At 42.2% G+C, this 16,026-nt stretch overlaps 1 protein-coding gene and 1 pseudogene across 5 annotated transcripts in view; both read left to right on the top strand.

Annotated features, from left to right (window-relative positions):
* Positions 1-489: 489 nt before the first annotated feature.
* Positions 490-598, top strand: LOC133079218 (U6atac minor spliceosomal RNA; annotated as a pseudogene).
* An 8,624-nt stretch (positions 599-9,222) lies between these two features.
* Positions 9,223-16,026, top strand: part of ZNF19 (zinc finger protein 19) — a 31,391-nt gene continuing 24,587 nt past the window's right edge. For 2 of the 5 annotated variants that reach the window (XM_061172616.1, XM_061172618.1), the window contains exons 1-4: positions 9,223-9,249; positions 11,429-11,493; positions 14,251-14,377; positions 14,949-15,062. In XM_061172616.1, the coding sequence (XP_061028599.1) occupies positions 11,461-11,493; positions 14,251-14,377; positions 14,949-15,062 (274 nt within the window). In that variant the 5' untranslated portion in view covers positions 9,223-9,249; positions 11,429-11,460. Of the gene's footprint in view, positions 9,250-9,358; positions 9,463-11,428; positions 11,494-14,250; positions 14,378-14,948; positions 15,063-16,026 lie in introns of those variants that run through there. The other 3 variants (XM_061172617.1, XM_061172619.1, XM_061172620.1) reach the window with 3 other exon arrangements.

Below are 16,026 nucleotides of genomic sequence, written 5' to 3'. Positions count from 1 at the left end.
AAGACTCTGCGCTTGTACTGCAGGGGGCGCGGGTTCCATCCCTGGTCAGGGAACTAAGATCCTACATGCCACTCCACACGGCCAAATAAATAAAAAAAAGTAAAAAGTAAAAAAATGTAAATGACCTCATTAATAATCTTTATGTTGATTTCATGTTGAAATAAAAGTTTGGTTATATTGGGTTAAAATATATTATTTGAATATATTAAATATATTACATAAAATGTATTATTAAAATTAATTTTGCCATTTTCTTTTTACTTTTTTAATGTGGCCACCAGAAAATTTAAATTACATATGTAGCTTGCATTTATGGCTCACATTATATTTCTTTGGACATCCCTCTTCTACTACAGAGCATATCCTTAAGCCCCCTTACTTAGCCATCCGTGCATAAATGTTGTTGGTGCATGTGGAAAGTCTAGGACACAGAGTTTATGGCCGACCTGAAGAGTTCTGTCCTAGGGAACAGAAAATGAGAGAGCAGTCGTGTTGTATGAAAGGAGAAAAGGTTAGCACTCCCCTTGACCGGATGGAAGAGGCCCTCGGGCCTGACAACACGTATTCAGAAAATGAGAGAGCAGTCAAATGAGAGTGTGGAGCAGGAGCAGTGACCCCACCACGGTGCCTTTGCCATAGTGACAGAGTTCCGTAATGGACTCTGTTTTAGAAATACTAACTCAAAATAGTATGTAATTTGATTGAACTGAGGAGAAAATGAAGGCATAAACCCCTGTTCCCTTGTCATTATATTACAATTAATAACTTCGGAGGCCTACACAAGTTTGGGGACAGGGTGATGGAGGGATGAAAAGGATTGTGAGAAATGTCCTGGTACCACTGACAGAGCTTAGTAAAAGTGTCAGTGAGTTGGGTAACATAGGGGAGTCCTGATATAAAAACAGTTTTTATGGTAGATGACACTAGACTTAATGCCACAAAGTTTGAGTTTCTTTGGGACACCCACCTCCCTGGGTATAGCAGGCTGTTGAGAATGCAGCTCTGTAATCTTGGGGAGAGGTCAGGTCTGGAATTGTACAGTTATTTTTGAGCCAGAATAATTTTATTATTGCAGTGCATGAGTTGTATGCCTATTTATACAGAGTAACAAACAATTATTCAATCATTTATTTATCATACTTATTTAGTGTCTACTATGTGCCAGGTATTGTTCAAGACACCCAAGATAGCAGGAAAGAAAACAAAGTCCCTGCTCTCATGGAGCTTATGTTCTAGTGGTTTAAGATCAAGGTCAGCTAGTTTGTAAAGAAAAGGAAAAATAAAGCAGGTGTTCAGCACATAGTTTTATTTTGCAAAAGATATAAAAAGCTAATATTTTAGAATACAAATTAACAAAAGTGTACAAATTGATAAAGATCAACACTTGAATATAAAATTTATTTTTTTAACAACTCAAAAATTTAGAAATATTGGTTAAATTTTGTGACTTCCCTGGTGGTGCAGTGGTAAAGAATCCACTCTACAATGCAGGGGACACGGGTTCGATCCCTGGTCAGGGAACTAAGATCCCACATGCCGCGGGGTAACTGAGCCCACTCGCCACAACTACTGAGCTCGCGCGCCTCAGCTAGAGAGCCTGCATGCCAGAAACTACAGAGCCCACGCACTGTGGAGCCTGCATGCCACAACTAAAGAGAAAACCTGCACACTGCAATGAAGAACCCGTGCGCCACTAGGAAAGATCCCGCATGCCTCAACGAAGTCCCGCGGGCCACAACTAAGACCTGGCGCAGCCAAAAATAAATAAATAAATAAATAATTTAAAATATAAATAAATTAATTAAAATATTGATTAAATTTAAACTAACTTAGTTAAAATATCATCCAGTTTTTGGAAATACGAATGCCATCGGACAGTCTGTTACTATTTGTTTCTCACCTTAGGTTTTCATTTTCTTCAATGTGAAAAGGGGCACTGGGAAGTCTCCTGGGTCTTGAAGCAAGCTATGCTCTTTCCTTTCCAAGTATCCAGCATACACTTTTGAGTCTGACAACAGCACATAGACTCGATAGTTTTTAACCATTTTAGGGCATTCACTCAACTCTTGTAAGCCATCAGGGAATGCCTCTTCCACCTTGAGCATTTCAGGCATTTAAGTACTATGAATTCACAAATTATTAGGGATATGTATCCTATGTAGGTCTGGAAAAGCTTATGTAATGACCTGGCTTCAAAATCTAATTTCTTGTAACACAGCTACTATTTTCTGCCTCTGTCACATTTGGCACTTCCATTTTAATAGCTTCATATTTCTGGCAGGCCACATGGAGGTTGGAATCTCTAAAGACCCTATAATTTCAGTGCTCTGTTGTTTCTGATACAATTCTTATGTGTCACATGTCACAATTCTCATGTGACATGTGTTTTTCATTTCCTATGTCAGATGCTGAGACCAACATTGACAACAAGCCCACATCAACACAGGGAATTTCTGAAGAAAGAGAGGTGATGATATCCTGTAGACTGCCAAAGAGTTTCTCAAGAACCTGACTTTCCAGAAACATGTGAACTGGAGAAGCACCAGGAAATCCCCACAGTGAAAAACATTAAAAGAAAGGATGAGAGAATCCACTATGCAAAGAAACCCTTCAGATGTGAGGAGTGTGGGAGATACTTCATCTTTTTTTCTTACTATATTCGACACCAGAGAATCCACACTGGAGAGAAACTCTATCCACGTGAGGAGTGTGGGAAATCCTTCAATGGCAATTCTTCATTAATTCAGCATCAGAGAATCCACACTGGAGAGAAACCCTATCAGTGTGAGGGGTGTGGAAGAGCCTTTAATAACAGTGAAAGTCTGATCAGGCATCAGAGAGTCCACAGTGGGGACAGACCCAATCTCTGCAAGAGGTGTGGAAATGGCTTCCGCAGTAGTTCTGAACCTTGTTATACATCAGAGAATCCACACGGGAGAGAAACCTTATGAATGTAATGAGTGCGGCAAAGCTTTTGCTGTTAAGTCAACATTAAGTCGGCATCAGAGAATCCACAGTGGAGAAAAACCATATGAGTGTAGCAAGTGTGGGAAAACCTTTAGAACTTCCTCCCAGCTACATCATCTTGGGTATGCCCACCCTAGAAAGAAGCCTGCCCTGGACCTTGGTTCTTTTGGCCTCCCAGCATTTTTAACCCCATTTTCATGGTAATTACTGCCCTACTTCTTGGGAAAATACCACTCTGCCCCAACACAACAGTTCATGTGGTTTGGGTGGGGCTCTATTCCCTACTGCAAAGGTGGAACATGTAGCCTAGTCTGGCCCATCTGTACTGTTCCTTCCACCCACCACAATGGTGGGTTCAGGTGACCCAAGTTCATCCAATCAGAATGGACCCTTTGTGCAAAACCTACCACGAAGTGACATTCTTTTCTGCTGGACATGGATGTTAGCCTTGACCCACGTGAAGGCTGAGAAGAAAGCCAGCCCTGCAAACAGAGATGGAGAGAACTAAACTTGCCTCTGGATTTTTCAGTGATGTAAATCAAAAAATTAAATTCTTTGCTTAAATAGTTTTGAGTTGGGATTTCTTTCACTTGTAACAGAATCCTTACTGATATTGAGCCATTTCAATGTCTCATATGTTTCAAAACCTTCAGAGTTAACATAAACTTGATTTAGCTTCATTGAATCCACACTATGAAGAAACCTTTCATGTGAGTGATGTATTGGAAAAGATGTAGCTATGATTCTGATGGTTCATACAGAGGCAACCACTCAAGTGTTGTGAATGTGGGAAAGCCTTTAACCCTCGATTAAGCCAGGTCAACATTCAGGCATCCTAAATGGTTGGAAGTTACAGCAATTTAAGCACTTTAATGAAAATTTCAAGTTATTATAAAACAAAATCTCTATCGAATATTCTGTAGGGTAGATGAACGTATTAATTAGAAAATATTTTTTTAAGTATTTATTTCCTACTCAGTTTCTAATGGAAGTGGATGCTGAATTTTATCTTATTTTAGATTGTTAAAGATGATATTTCTTTTTTGACCTATTTATATAGTTAATTATATTAATGTTTTTCCTAATATTGAGTCATACTTATGTTCTCATAATCTTAGTTGGGTATAGTGTTGTTAAGTTTCTTTAAATGTTGCTGGATTATATTAATATGTTTAGGATATTAGCATCTATATTCATAAGTGTGATTGGCCTGTAATTTTTTTCACTCTTTGTCAAGATTTGGGACCTGAATTATACCACGTTGCTAAAAATAGTTTGGGGACTATTCTTTCTCTGTGCTTTGGAACGGTTTCAAAAGCCTAGCAATTATCTGTTCTTTGGAAATTTGAAAAAAGTTCACCTATAAAGCTGCCTGGACCAGTTGCTTTTGTTGGGGGTAGTGTAGAGCAGAGTAGAACTTTCACTACTTTAATAATTCCTTCCCTGCCATTGTCCATTACATTGTCTATTTCTTCTTGAATCAGTGTTGGTAATTTATAATTTCCTACTGACTTTTATAAATCATTAGCTTAGCATTGTACCCAAGTTATTTTTCTTATTTTAAAAAATATTTTCAAATATGCCCCTTGTCATTCCTAAGTTTGTTTGTCTATAAAACCTATAGGAAGATTTTTATTACTCATATTTGCATGCAAAAGCTTGATATTATTATTATAGTGCCCAGCATAGCATGTTTGCCCTGCCCTTTGATCTGGTTAGGGGGCTTTTACACCCAAGGAAATGGCTTTGGTTCTCAGTCTGAAGCAGGATTTTACAAACACAGCACTGTTGACATTTAGGACCTGATAATTTTTTGCTGGACACTGTCCTGTGAGTTGTAGGATGTTTAGCCTACCCACTGGCCTCTACCCACTAGATACTATTTGTGATGTTCTCCCCTACCCTCATTCATAACAATCAAAATTGTTTCCACTGGTCTAAAGAGATACTGAGGATATGTTTTTGTAAAAATAAGGAGGAAGTTCTCTTCTTTGGATGCCTGTCAACCTGTGCCTTGTTACTTCCCATGCCACCTTGTACTGTCATCTACTGTCATGGCAGTTTTCAATTCCAGATTTAACCTGTTGTCTGAAATCTGGGCCTGAGAAAATGACTTCACCACTTCCTCTTTCTTGACAGCAATCTACCCCTGCCCGGGGAGGGGAATCATTTTTAGTAGTGGACTTATAATTCTGCCGAAACCAAAGTGATTCAGATGAAGAAATGGTTGAAGTCACTTGAGTTGAGGTTTGTTAGTTCCTGTTGTTGCTTCCCCAACAGAATACTAGTCTTTAATTTGCCATAGCTGTTCTTTAATAAATGCTAATAACCAGTAACATTTTGTGGCACTTATCTTTGCTAGGTGCTCCACAATGCATTAACTTACTAACTCCCAACAGCCTTTGAAGTACTGTTGTCTTGTTTCAATTAGGAAAGTGAGGAACAGAGAGGTTAAGTAGGTTGCCCAAAGATACAGCTAGTAAATGGAAGAGCAGAGATTCAAACCCAGGCAGTCTGGCTTCAGAGCCCATGCTCTAACTGTCACAGAGTGATGCCCTAAAGGCTGGATGCAAGATCTGTAACAAATGTAATTCAGTGACAGAAAAGACACATTTGAGGTGACTTTCGTATGCTCTTTGTGAGTGGAAGACACTGGGGATCAGGTCAAGGCAAAGGGAGGCTGTATATTGGCTTTGGAGAAAAGAGGGCGGTGAATGGGTTGAGATAAAACAGTGAGGCATATCTAGTACAGAGTGGCTCATTGTGTGTTTGACAGCCTCAAAACTGCTGTTGTCAGGGAGGTAGCATGTGCAGAAGTTGAAAATACAGCTCTAGGAGGCAGAGGACCTGGTTCCTAGATTCCCCAGTAAGGCTTAGTGGCTGCGTGGCACTGGCATTTTTGTTGCTACAACTATTTGAAAGTAGTACCTTCATAGTAAGTGCCTGAGCCAGAGAGCTGGACCCCCAAGGTGTCTTTTATCTCTAATGTACTGGAGTAGCTCCATCTTCCTGAACTTGAGTATCTAGCAGATGATGCATGATATGTGACCTAGGTACCACTGCTGGAGTCCCCCTCTAACTGACTTACTGTCTTTGGATCAGGCTTGGTTAGGTTCAAGTGCACATAATTGAAAATCCAAAATAATAGAGCTTAAAATAAGACTGGAGTTGATTTTTCCTTTTTTTAAAAGAGATCTGGGGACTTCCCTGGTGGCACAGTGGTTGGGAATCCGCCTGCCAATGCAGGGGACACGGATTCAAGCCCTGGTCTGGGAAGATCCCACATGCCGCGGCAACTAAGCCCATGCGCCACACCTACTGAGCCCACGTGCCACAACTACTGAAGCCCATGCGCCTAGAGCCTGTGCTCCGCAACAAGAGAAGCCACCGCAATAAGAAGCCCGGGCACCGAAATGAAGAGTAGCCCCCGCTCGCCTCAACTAGAGGAAGCCGGCGCGCAGCAACGAAGACCCAAGGCAGCCAAAAAATTAATTAATTAATTAATTAATTAAAAAATATATATAAAAAAATAAAAAATCTGGAGATAGGCAGCTGCACACTGGCAGCGGGAATCCTGCCTCCTTCCAGTTCACTGCACTGCCATCCATCAGATGGGGCAATATCCTCATAGTCTAAAGCAACAGCTAGAGCTCCAGCCATTCCAGGATGCAGGATGGAGGAAAAGAAGAAGAGCATGTCACCTTCCTTTCAAGGAAATATCCTGTAAGTACTGAGAACACTTCCACTTCCACTTCACTGTGCAGAACTTAGTCCTGGGAGAGCCACAGACTTACAAGGATGGCAAGAAATGTCCTTGGATGAGAGACAAGGTGCCAACCCCTGATGCACTTTTCTATTACTAAATAAGAGGGACAAATAGATGTTTGTACAGGCAGCTAGCAGCCTCTGACACTGCCAACATATCTTAACTTTATATGTCTAAAGTAGTTTGCACGTACTGCCGTAACAAATACCACAGACTGTGAGGCTTAAACAACGGAAATTTATTTTCTCACAATTCTGGGGGCTGGAAGTTCAAAATCAAGGTGTTAGCAGGTTTGATTTCTCCTGAGGCCTTTCTCCTTGGCTTGCAGAAGGGCAGGAGGGGCAGTCATAGGAGACAACACAGGACATGAAGAGGTAATCAGTGCCACTGGGCATTATGGCAAGGTTGGTGGCAAGTGGGTACAAACATGTACAGGGAGGCCATGCGAGATGCCTCTGAAGGCACCACGTCCATCTGCCGGGGATGCTGGACTGTAGCTTGAGCAGCCCCATGTTGAGGTATCCATTACAGGGTTCAGGCATCAGATGTGTGGGCAGACAGGATTAACACATCTGTAGAAATCATACTGCCCATACTTTCTCATCAAAGATGTAGATTTGTTGCAATTAGATTTTTTGTCCACCTGGAATTTATTTTAGTGATGGTGTGAAGTAAGAATCTTATTTTTCTATTGGGATATCCAAATGTTCCAGCATAATTTATTGAAAAATCCCTCCTTTCTCCACTGCTTTTTTTCAGCTCTGTTAAATGATTGACATGCAATTGAATCAGCTTATTGATTTCTGCAAAGGTCTTGCTGGGATTTTGATTGGCTTGCTTTGAATATATAGAGCAATTTGGGGGATAACTGACATCTTAATAATATTGAGTTTTTCAATCAATGAACACAGTATCTCAATTTATTAGGTATACATTCATCTCTTTTGTCATTATTTTATAGTTTCAGCATGCATATCTTGTACATATTTTGTTAGGCATTAAGTATTTCATGTTTTTTATGCTGTTGTAGATGGTACTATTTTTAAAAATTTATTACGGTTGCAGGAAATTTTATTGCTGGAAATTTTGGTTTCCAACAATTGATCTTTTTTGCACCTTTAACTCTGTGACCTTGAAGCCACACAACTCAGTTTGGGACTTGACCCAGTGTCTTTTAATAAAAATCACACACCTGGTCTCAGGACCTACTGAAGTTTAGGTTCTTTATGTCTCTGCGCGGAAGGAATTCAGTGAGAGGCAAAGTAGATTTATTGAGAGAAATACACACTCCACAGAGAGAGTATGGGCCATCTCAGCAGGCGAGAGGCCCTGAAATATGAGGTGGTTAGTTTTTATGGGCTGGGTAATTTCATAGGCTAATGACTGGGAGGATTATTTCAACTATCTTGGAGAAGGGAGTGGGGATTTCCAGGAGTTGGGCCACTGCCCACTTTTTGGCCTTTTAGGGTTAGCCTTGGAACTGTCATGGCACCTGAGGGTGTGTCATTAGCATATGTCAGTGTGTTACAATGAGCGTATAATGAGACTCAAGGTTTACAGGAAGTTGAATCTTCTGCTATCTTGGACCTAGTTGGTTTTTTTTTTTTTCCTTCCCACTCTGTGAGGCATGCGGAATCTTAGCTCCCCCACCAGGGGTCGAACCCATGCCCCCTGCAATGGGGGCATAGAGTCTCAACCACTGGCCGGTCAGGTAAGTCCGGACCTAGTTGGTTCTAACCAGTTTATGTCGTATCCTCAACGGCTGTCATTCCCTTAAAGGTTGTGCCCTGCCCCCTTCCCTCCTGTTTCAACCTTGCTAAACTCACTTGTTAGTTCTAGAAGTTCTGTAGATTCTTTGGGATTTTTTTGTGTAGACAATCATGTCCTCTGCAAATAGTAACAGTTTTATTTCTTTATTTCCAATCTCTATGCCTTTTATTTCTTTTTCTGGCCTTCTTGCACTTGCTAGGACTCCCAAGAGGATGTTGAAGAGTAATGGGAAGAGCGGACATACCTGCCTTGTTGCCAACCTTACAGGGAAGGCATTCTCTCACCATTAAGTATGTTTTCAGCAGCAAGGAGATAATCACATCAAATGTAGTCAATATAGGTACTGCAACAAAACATTGGGTTAACTTTACTTTTTTTTGTCAGCCAAGGCAAAAATGACCATGCATGATACTTAAGTTCCACTATAACTTCATCAATTGCAATGTGATATAAAAACATCTATGATTTCTATTGCTGACAAAGTCGCAAGGCACTGCTGATACTACTGTGGTTTTTGCCAACATATAATTGAAGGAAATGCTAAGTTTCAGCTAGAGGTTAGCTTAAACAAGGATAAGCTTTTTCTATTCTAGGTCCGTGGTTAAAGACGTGCGGCAGGGGAGGAAAGCCAGAGTCCACAGAGAAGTGCGTTCTGGCTTCCTAGAGAGGAAGCTCGTGAAGCTTGGGCGCCGCAGCCGACGTAGTGACGCACTTCCGGTCACGCCGTACATTGCGCCTTTACTGAGGTGAGTGTTGGGGGTTTGTGGCCCCAGCAAAGGTGCTGGGATCACGCTCTTCACTCCCCTGGAGGAGGCTGTCCCCTTAGTCCCTGATGCCGAGGTGGAGAGAGTCGGGCGGCGCCACCGGATCCGGGGAGCGAGGGCGCCCGCCGGGCAATCCAGCCCGCCCTGGCGCCTTTTCCCCAGCCCGCTGCGGCCGCCTTAGGAAATGGAGGCTGGGTATGGAAAGGAGGCGCCCTTTGACCCGACACAGCCACAGCCTCCCTTGCTCCCTGGGCCAACAGCTACATACTGAGCAGCTAAATGCCAGTTGCTCTTGTAGGTTCCCAGAATGTAGCTGTGAATGAGACGGCCGTGGGCCCCTCCCCCAGGGAGCTTTCAGTTTAATGGAAAGCCCCGTATTAATCCAGTGCGATCGTTTCACTCCACCTGCTCCGAACCCTGTAGTTGCGGTCTGTTGCTTTTAGGTTGAAGACGAAGTCCTTGACGTGCAGAGGCCATGCGGGACTTGGCCTCTTGCAACTTCTTCACCCTCGTCTTCAGCACACTTCCCTTGGCTCTGCTAGTCTTCTTGGACTTTAATTTCGAGAACGTGTTTTTGCACATGCTGTTACTTTCGGAAAGATTTTTCTTTCAACCTAGTTGATTCCTATTCTTAAGCCTCCCCATCTAGGATAAATTCTCCCTGGCACTAATCACGATTGTGGTCTTAAAGCTAACTATGAGAATCTTTGATTTCTTTAGTCTAAGCTCCGTGATGGAAGAGATCAAACCTTTCTCTCTCCACTGTTATCTCCTGTGTCTCACGCTTGGCCTGGAATGAAATAAATATGTGATAAATGTTTGTGGGATGAAGAAAACATACATCAGTGTATTATCTCAAACTGGGAGAGGTGGTATACAAGAAAGGGAATACAGTGCTAGTGGAGTGTGTAACCCAGGGCCCCCAACCTGATCTGTGGAGACAGGCGGTGATCTGAAGGGTGAGCAGGCAGTTACCTAGATGAAGAGAGGTCAGGCTGCTGGAGAGTATTGCATACAGAGACTGTCAGTTCCAAAGGTTCTAAGGTTGGAGAAGAGTGGTTCATGCAGAGGAACAGTAGGTACAAAGATCCTGAATTAGCATAGTAGAGAAACTGAAAGAAGACCAGTGTGGCTAAACTAATAGAAAGCAGGATGGTGGCACAAGATGAGGCTAGCAGGAAATTGCAGCATGCAATGAGTTTCGGAAGATGCTGGCTTTTTGGTAGAATATGACTGCTTAACAAGAATACAAAGTGTCTGTAGGGGATGATATAATTAAAGTAATAACCCAGACCTTTTGGCATGTTGTGTGGCCTCTTCAGGGTCCTTTGCTAATTTGTTTCTGGTTATCACTGGGTGTAGAGTGGGGTGATGATCAAAAAAGATGCCTGCCCCAAGGTCCAAGAAAAGGAAACCTTACTCTAAGATTCTTTTTCTGATTTTTTGGGGGCTACTTTTACCTATTTTTCCGTATTAACCTTAGAATCACTTTATCGAGTTCTAAAAAAAAAAAAAAAATCCTGTTGGGATTACTATTGGAAGCACTTTGATGTAGTTATTAAAAGCTTGGCCTCTGGAATCTTGCTTATCTGGTTTGGGATCCAAGTTCATCCATCCACTGGGTGACTGACCTTGGTAGAGAAAATTATTGTCTTAGGCTTGTTTTCTTATTTGGAAAAAAGAAAAGGTTCAAAGGATTATTGTGGAGATTGAATGAGAGAATATGTATTTTTCCTCCAAAAACATATTTCTATTTTTTTTTTTACCTTGTATGTTTCTCAGTAAAATTTTATTTTTAAAAATGAAGGTCTGGATTTCCTCTTGTTAGGGTTTGCTTTGAGTTTTCTGGTGTCTTTTGCTTGTTTTGCTCTTTGTGTATTCATGTTCCCCTGTACTCATGTCTTAGGACAGGCAGCATTGCATGATGTTGGTGAGTACAGCCTATGGTGCTGAGGGCAAGTTACTTATGTTTCAAATTCTCAGTTTCCTCAGAATTCAAACTTCATGGCATAGTGTGGATTAAAAGAGGAAATATTCATACACCACTTACCCAGTGGCATTTAGTAAATGATTGCTACTGTTACTGGCAAGTTTGTTGTTTTAAAGGAGAGCCTTTGTCTGGGTTGGGCTCACTCTTGTTTCTCTTTGCTTCTTCCCTCAGCCCCTGCCCTTCACTGAGAGGAAGCCCAGGTGATGGCTGTCATGCCCCTGCGAGCCTGGCACCAGGTGAGCTGTGATTCCCGCAGGTCAGCCTTGGAGAGATCTGATTTGAAGGAAATGGGGGATGAGAGAGATGATTCCGGCAGAAGTCTTAGAGCCAAAGCAGTAGGAAGACCCTTGTTGATTCTTTTCAGTAGGACTGGCTGCCAGGGAAAGCTGATGATGAGGGATTGAACAGCCAGAAACCCAGCAAGTGATGGCTGGAGAGAGTGTCCTGGGCAGCAGAAGCCTAGGCTCCTGCACTCTGAGGATCTGTGGAGCTAGATGGTTCCCAGGTTCAGTGGTTCCTCCTACAGAGGGCCCTGTGAGAATGAAGGACTCAGGCTGGTGCTGTAGGTATTGATTACACAGTGAGAGTAATCGAGATTAGCGAGGTCACAAGGTTCTTGGGAAGTAGGGGCAGAGCGATGGCAGGAAGAAGACAAGAAAAAGTGGGCTTGTCCCATTTATTGAAGAAGTTGGCTTCAGAATCAGGGAAAATATATTTTCCTTGAGGTCAGTGCTGTTGGCTAATCAAGGCAGGGGGCTATAATAGGAAAAATCTGCACTAGGACAGAACACCTGAAGTGAGGGACCCCATAAAGCCTCAGTGGCTTTGTGGCCTTGAGCCAGTCACTTAACCTCTTTGCACCTTAACTTCATCTATGAGGTGAACATTAAGTACCTTACATTTGTGGGACAGGGAAATTGATTTCTTGAGTTGATTTCACTTTTTGAGACTGATGAGTTGCTGGGTGTTCCTTAACCATTTCCTTCTTCCTGGGACTTATTTATCCAGTAACTTAGCATCTATGAACTATATCCTAAGTCCCAATCCTGGATTTCTGGTATCTGGCAGGTCCTTCTGTCTACTATCTCACCAAGACATTGTCTTTCTTGTTGCTCCCGTCCTCTTCTGATCTTCTGTAAGTTGTTAGTGAGTTATTGGTATCACTGTGTCGCAATCCTGACCACTCAGTTTTTAGGTTGCTGAGTAATTGTTGACTCTCTTCCCCCTTGATACCACTTTCAGAGAGTTACCAAGTCTCATTGCTTCTGCCTACTATCTCTTCCACTTGTCCTATCTTTTATATTGCCCTCATTCAGGGTTTGTCATTCCTTTTCTGGGATTTTGTTTGCAGAGTTTCCCAGCTAGTTTCTCTGTGTACAGTCTTGTGCTTTCCCATCACCACCTGTTACCTGATAAAGCTTGGTTTCCTGAGCTCGGATTTTGTCCTGTAGTCCAGGGTTCTCAGACTTCAGTGTGCGTCAGAATCACCTGGAGGGCTTATGGAAGCAGAAATTGCTTTCGGATGGGGCCTGTGAATTTGCCTTTGCAACAAGTTCCTAGGTGATCCTGCTGCTGCTCTGGGGAACCACACTTGGAGAACCACTGTTGTAGTTAGTGGTGACTCATTCAAGGAAGTCATTCAGTTGACTGAGTCAGTTTGTCATTTTAAGTTGTTAATTGTATGGCTGGCTGAGGATGGATTCAGAACAGGACAGACCTGGAATTGGAGTTAAGTATCCCCAGCCCGTACTACTGTACTGATTGTACCATAGTGAAGAGGAGTCAGATTCCAGAAACATTTAGGCAATAAAATTGGCAGGATTTGATTACTGACTATTTATCGGAAATGAGTAGTGACTAGGGCAAGTTAGTCTAGTATGAATTTCAGTTTTCTAACTTAGGAGACTGGGATGAAATTTGCACTGTTAACTGAGAAACAGCACTGTCAGTCACTGTGCCAGTTAGTTATGTGAATTGAAAATAGAGTCAGTTTGGCAGGGGGCAGGAAGGGGGGATGTGTTTGGTGTTAGATGGGTCAGATGTGTTAGGTCCCCCAGGGAGTCTGAGGCAGTGCTGGGGAGATCTGCAGAATCAGTTGAGGTGTTGGAAGGTGGCAGGATGTTCACTGCACATTCAGGTAACCAGGTTTGATACCAAAGTCTGGGGAATGAATAAGAGTTTTATAAACCAGATCCTGAGCTCTCTGGGAAGGTAGAGTTGGGACCATCAGGGAAGGGAAAGGGTGACTATTAAAAAAGCATGAACCTTAGTTGGCAGAAACAATTACAGATCGTCTTGGAGGTATAAAGAAAAGCAGTTAAAAGAACTACCCAGCAGCAATTTGATTCCAGAAGCATCTTCTCCCAGGAAAACGCATCAGTAAGCAGAATAGACTGCCCCCGGCAGCACTGAGCTCTCTCTACTGGACATTCTTGAGCACAGGCTGTACAACCCCTTCTTCAAGCAACAGATGAGGGTTGGATGAGACCAGTCATCAGGGCAAAATGTGACTCTGTTCCTGTCACGTGGACTTGAGGTTTAGGGTAGAATGAGCAGGTGTGGGGAAAAGATGGATTGACTGGGCACTTGGGGCAGTGAAGGGGGAACAGGTCAGTCCTGAGATGCCACCTCTGAGTGGTGTCTGGAGAGACTGAAGCTAATTGTTTCCTTGTAGGTGCAACAATAAAAGACAAAGTTTTATAAAATCAAAGAGATTTTGCTCTAGGAATATTAAATAATGGGAGACTTTCCAGGGTTTTCAAAATGTGTCGTGTTTTATGACACTAAATTTTGTGTCCAAATGGAAACTCTTCTGGTAGTGAGAGAAGTTCCAGATTTTTGGTTGTAGCAATAGTCATTTAACACTCAGTTCTTTCACGTTTTCTCATTACTCATCCTTAATAAGACCCCTCCCTCGTACTGTCCCCTGTACCCCACACTCTGGCCCTGAGCCAGAGAATTGGCTCTGGGGCAGCAGGAACCTCTTGTTTTAGGAGGTGGTGACCTTTGAGGACGTGGCTGTATACTTCACCCAGACAGAATGGGCTGGCCTTTCTCCTGCACAGAGGGCCCTGTACAGAAGTGTGATGCTGGAGATTTATGGGAACTTAACGTCTCTGGGTAAGGCCACTTTTCTCCTGGGACTCAGATCTATGCTTTCCCATTTCCTTCCTTTTTTCCTTCTTATCAGCCGGAGGTGTGGTGTGGAAAGGGAGGAGTCATCTCTTGTATCCTTCACTGATGGTTCTGGGACTGAGACCAAATGACCCACTTGAGAGCTTGCTGGGTAGGGACAAGTCTTGGGTCAGTTTGGTCTCAATATAGGGAATTGGTGTCGCCTGGTAAGAGTATGATCTGTCCTCCCAGGGGCTCTGCACAGTAAGGAATAAGTAGCATCCGTTGCCAGATAAGTTCTCAGCTTGTTGCTGTCTCCCCGTAGTCTAGGGAAGGGTATGACCCCTTCCCTGTGTTTGCATATGTCCTGCAGGATCACTAACTTACGTACTCTTACGTGTTGTTTTAGGAAGAGGTCACAAATGCTCAGTTTCCACTTGAGCAAAAATCTTGGCTTTCCCCAGTCCTGAGCCCTATTCTGTGGATCTATTTTATTCTCACTGAGACTCCTGAGCTTTTCCTTCTTTTGACACAGCAGACACACAACTGAAAGGTGCCATTTTCTACCCCTTTTCAGGATACCCAGTTCCCAAACCTGTGTTGGTCTCACTTCTGGAGAGAGGGGATTTGCCTTGGGGCCTGGAAACACGGGATGATCCCCCTGCACAGGGGACCAAAGACATCTGTAAAAGTAAGTGAGGCAGGTTTAGGAACAGCAGCTACAGAGCTTTACAGAGCAGTATATTTTAAAATGAACCATGCTGGGAAGGATTTAAATAAAACAGATGATTTCTCAAAATAGGTAAAATATGAAACCATTTCCACCAATCTTAATTCTTCCTAACATATTTCCAATTAACACATCTCATAATTCTCGAATCTATTGCTCCTTTCTTCTTTTTTAATTAAAAAAAATGTTTTTTATTGAAGTATAATTGATATATAACAAATTAGTTTCAGGTATACAAATAATGATTTGATATTTGTATACATTGCATTAATGATCACCACAAGAAGTCTAGTTAACGACCGTCCCCTTACATAATTACAAAATTTTTTTTCTTCCAATGAGAACTTTTGATTTACTCTCAGCAACCTTCAATTATGCAGTACAGTATTGTTAACTCTAGTCACCATGCTGTACATTATATTCCCATGACTTATTTTATAACTGGAAGTTTGTACGTTCACCTGTTTCTCTCACTCCCTACCCCTGCCTCTAGCAACCACCAACCTGTTCTCAGCTGGGAGCTTGGTTTATTTGTTTTTGTGTGTGTGGTTTCTTTTTTTTAGATTTTAGATATAAGTGAGATTATACTGTATTTGTTTTTATTTGTCTGACTTATTTCACTTAGCGTAATGCTCTCGAGGTCCATCGATGTTGTCACAAATCGCAAGATTTCCTTCTTTTTTTATGGCTGAATTAACATTCTTCTGTGTGTGTGTGTATGTATGTATCAATCACATTTTCTTTATCCATTCAGCCATCAGTGGACACTTAGCTTGCTTCAGTATCTTGGCCATTATAAATAATGCTGCAATGAACATAGGGGTGCATATATCTTTTCTAGTTAGTGTTTTCATATTCTTTGGTTGAATACCAAGTGTGTTCATTTACTTTGGAATTCCTGGATCACATGGTAGTTCTCTTTTTA

Source organism: Eubalaena glacialis, chromosome 18, assembly GCF_028564815.1.
Source record: "Eubalaena glacialis isolate mEubGla1 chromosome 18, mEubGla1.1.hap2.+ XY, whole genome shotgun sequence".
NCBI classification, from domain to species: domain Eukaryota; kingdom Metazoa; phylum Chordata; class Mammalia; order Artiodactyla; family Balaenidae; genus Eubalaena; species Eubalaena glacialis.
Note: the sequence above shows the minus strand (reverse complement) of the source record. Positions and strands in the feature narration are given on the sequence as shown.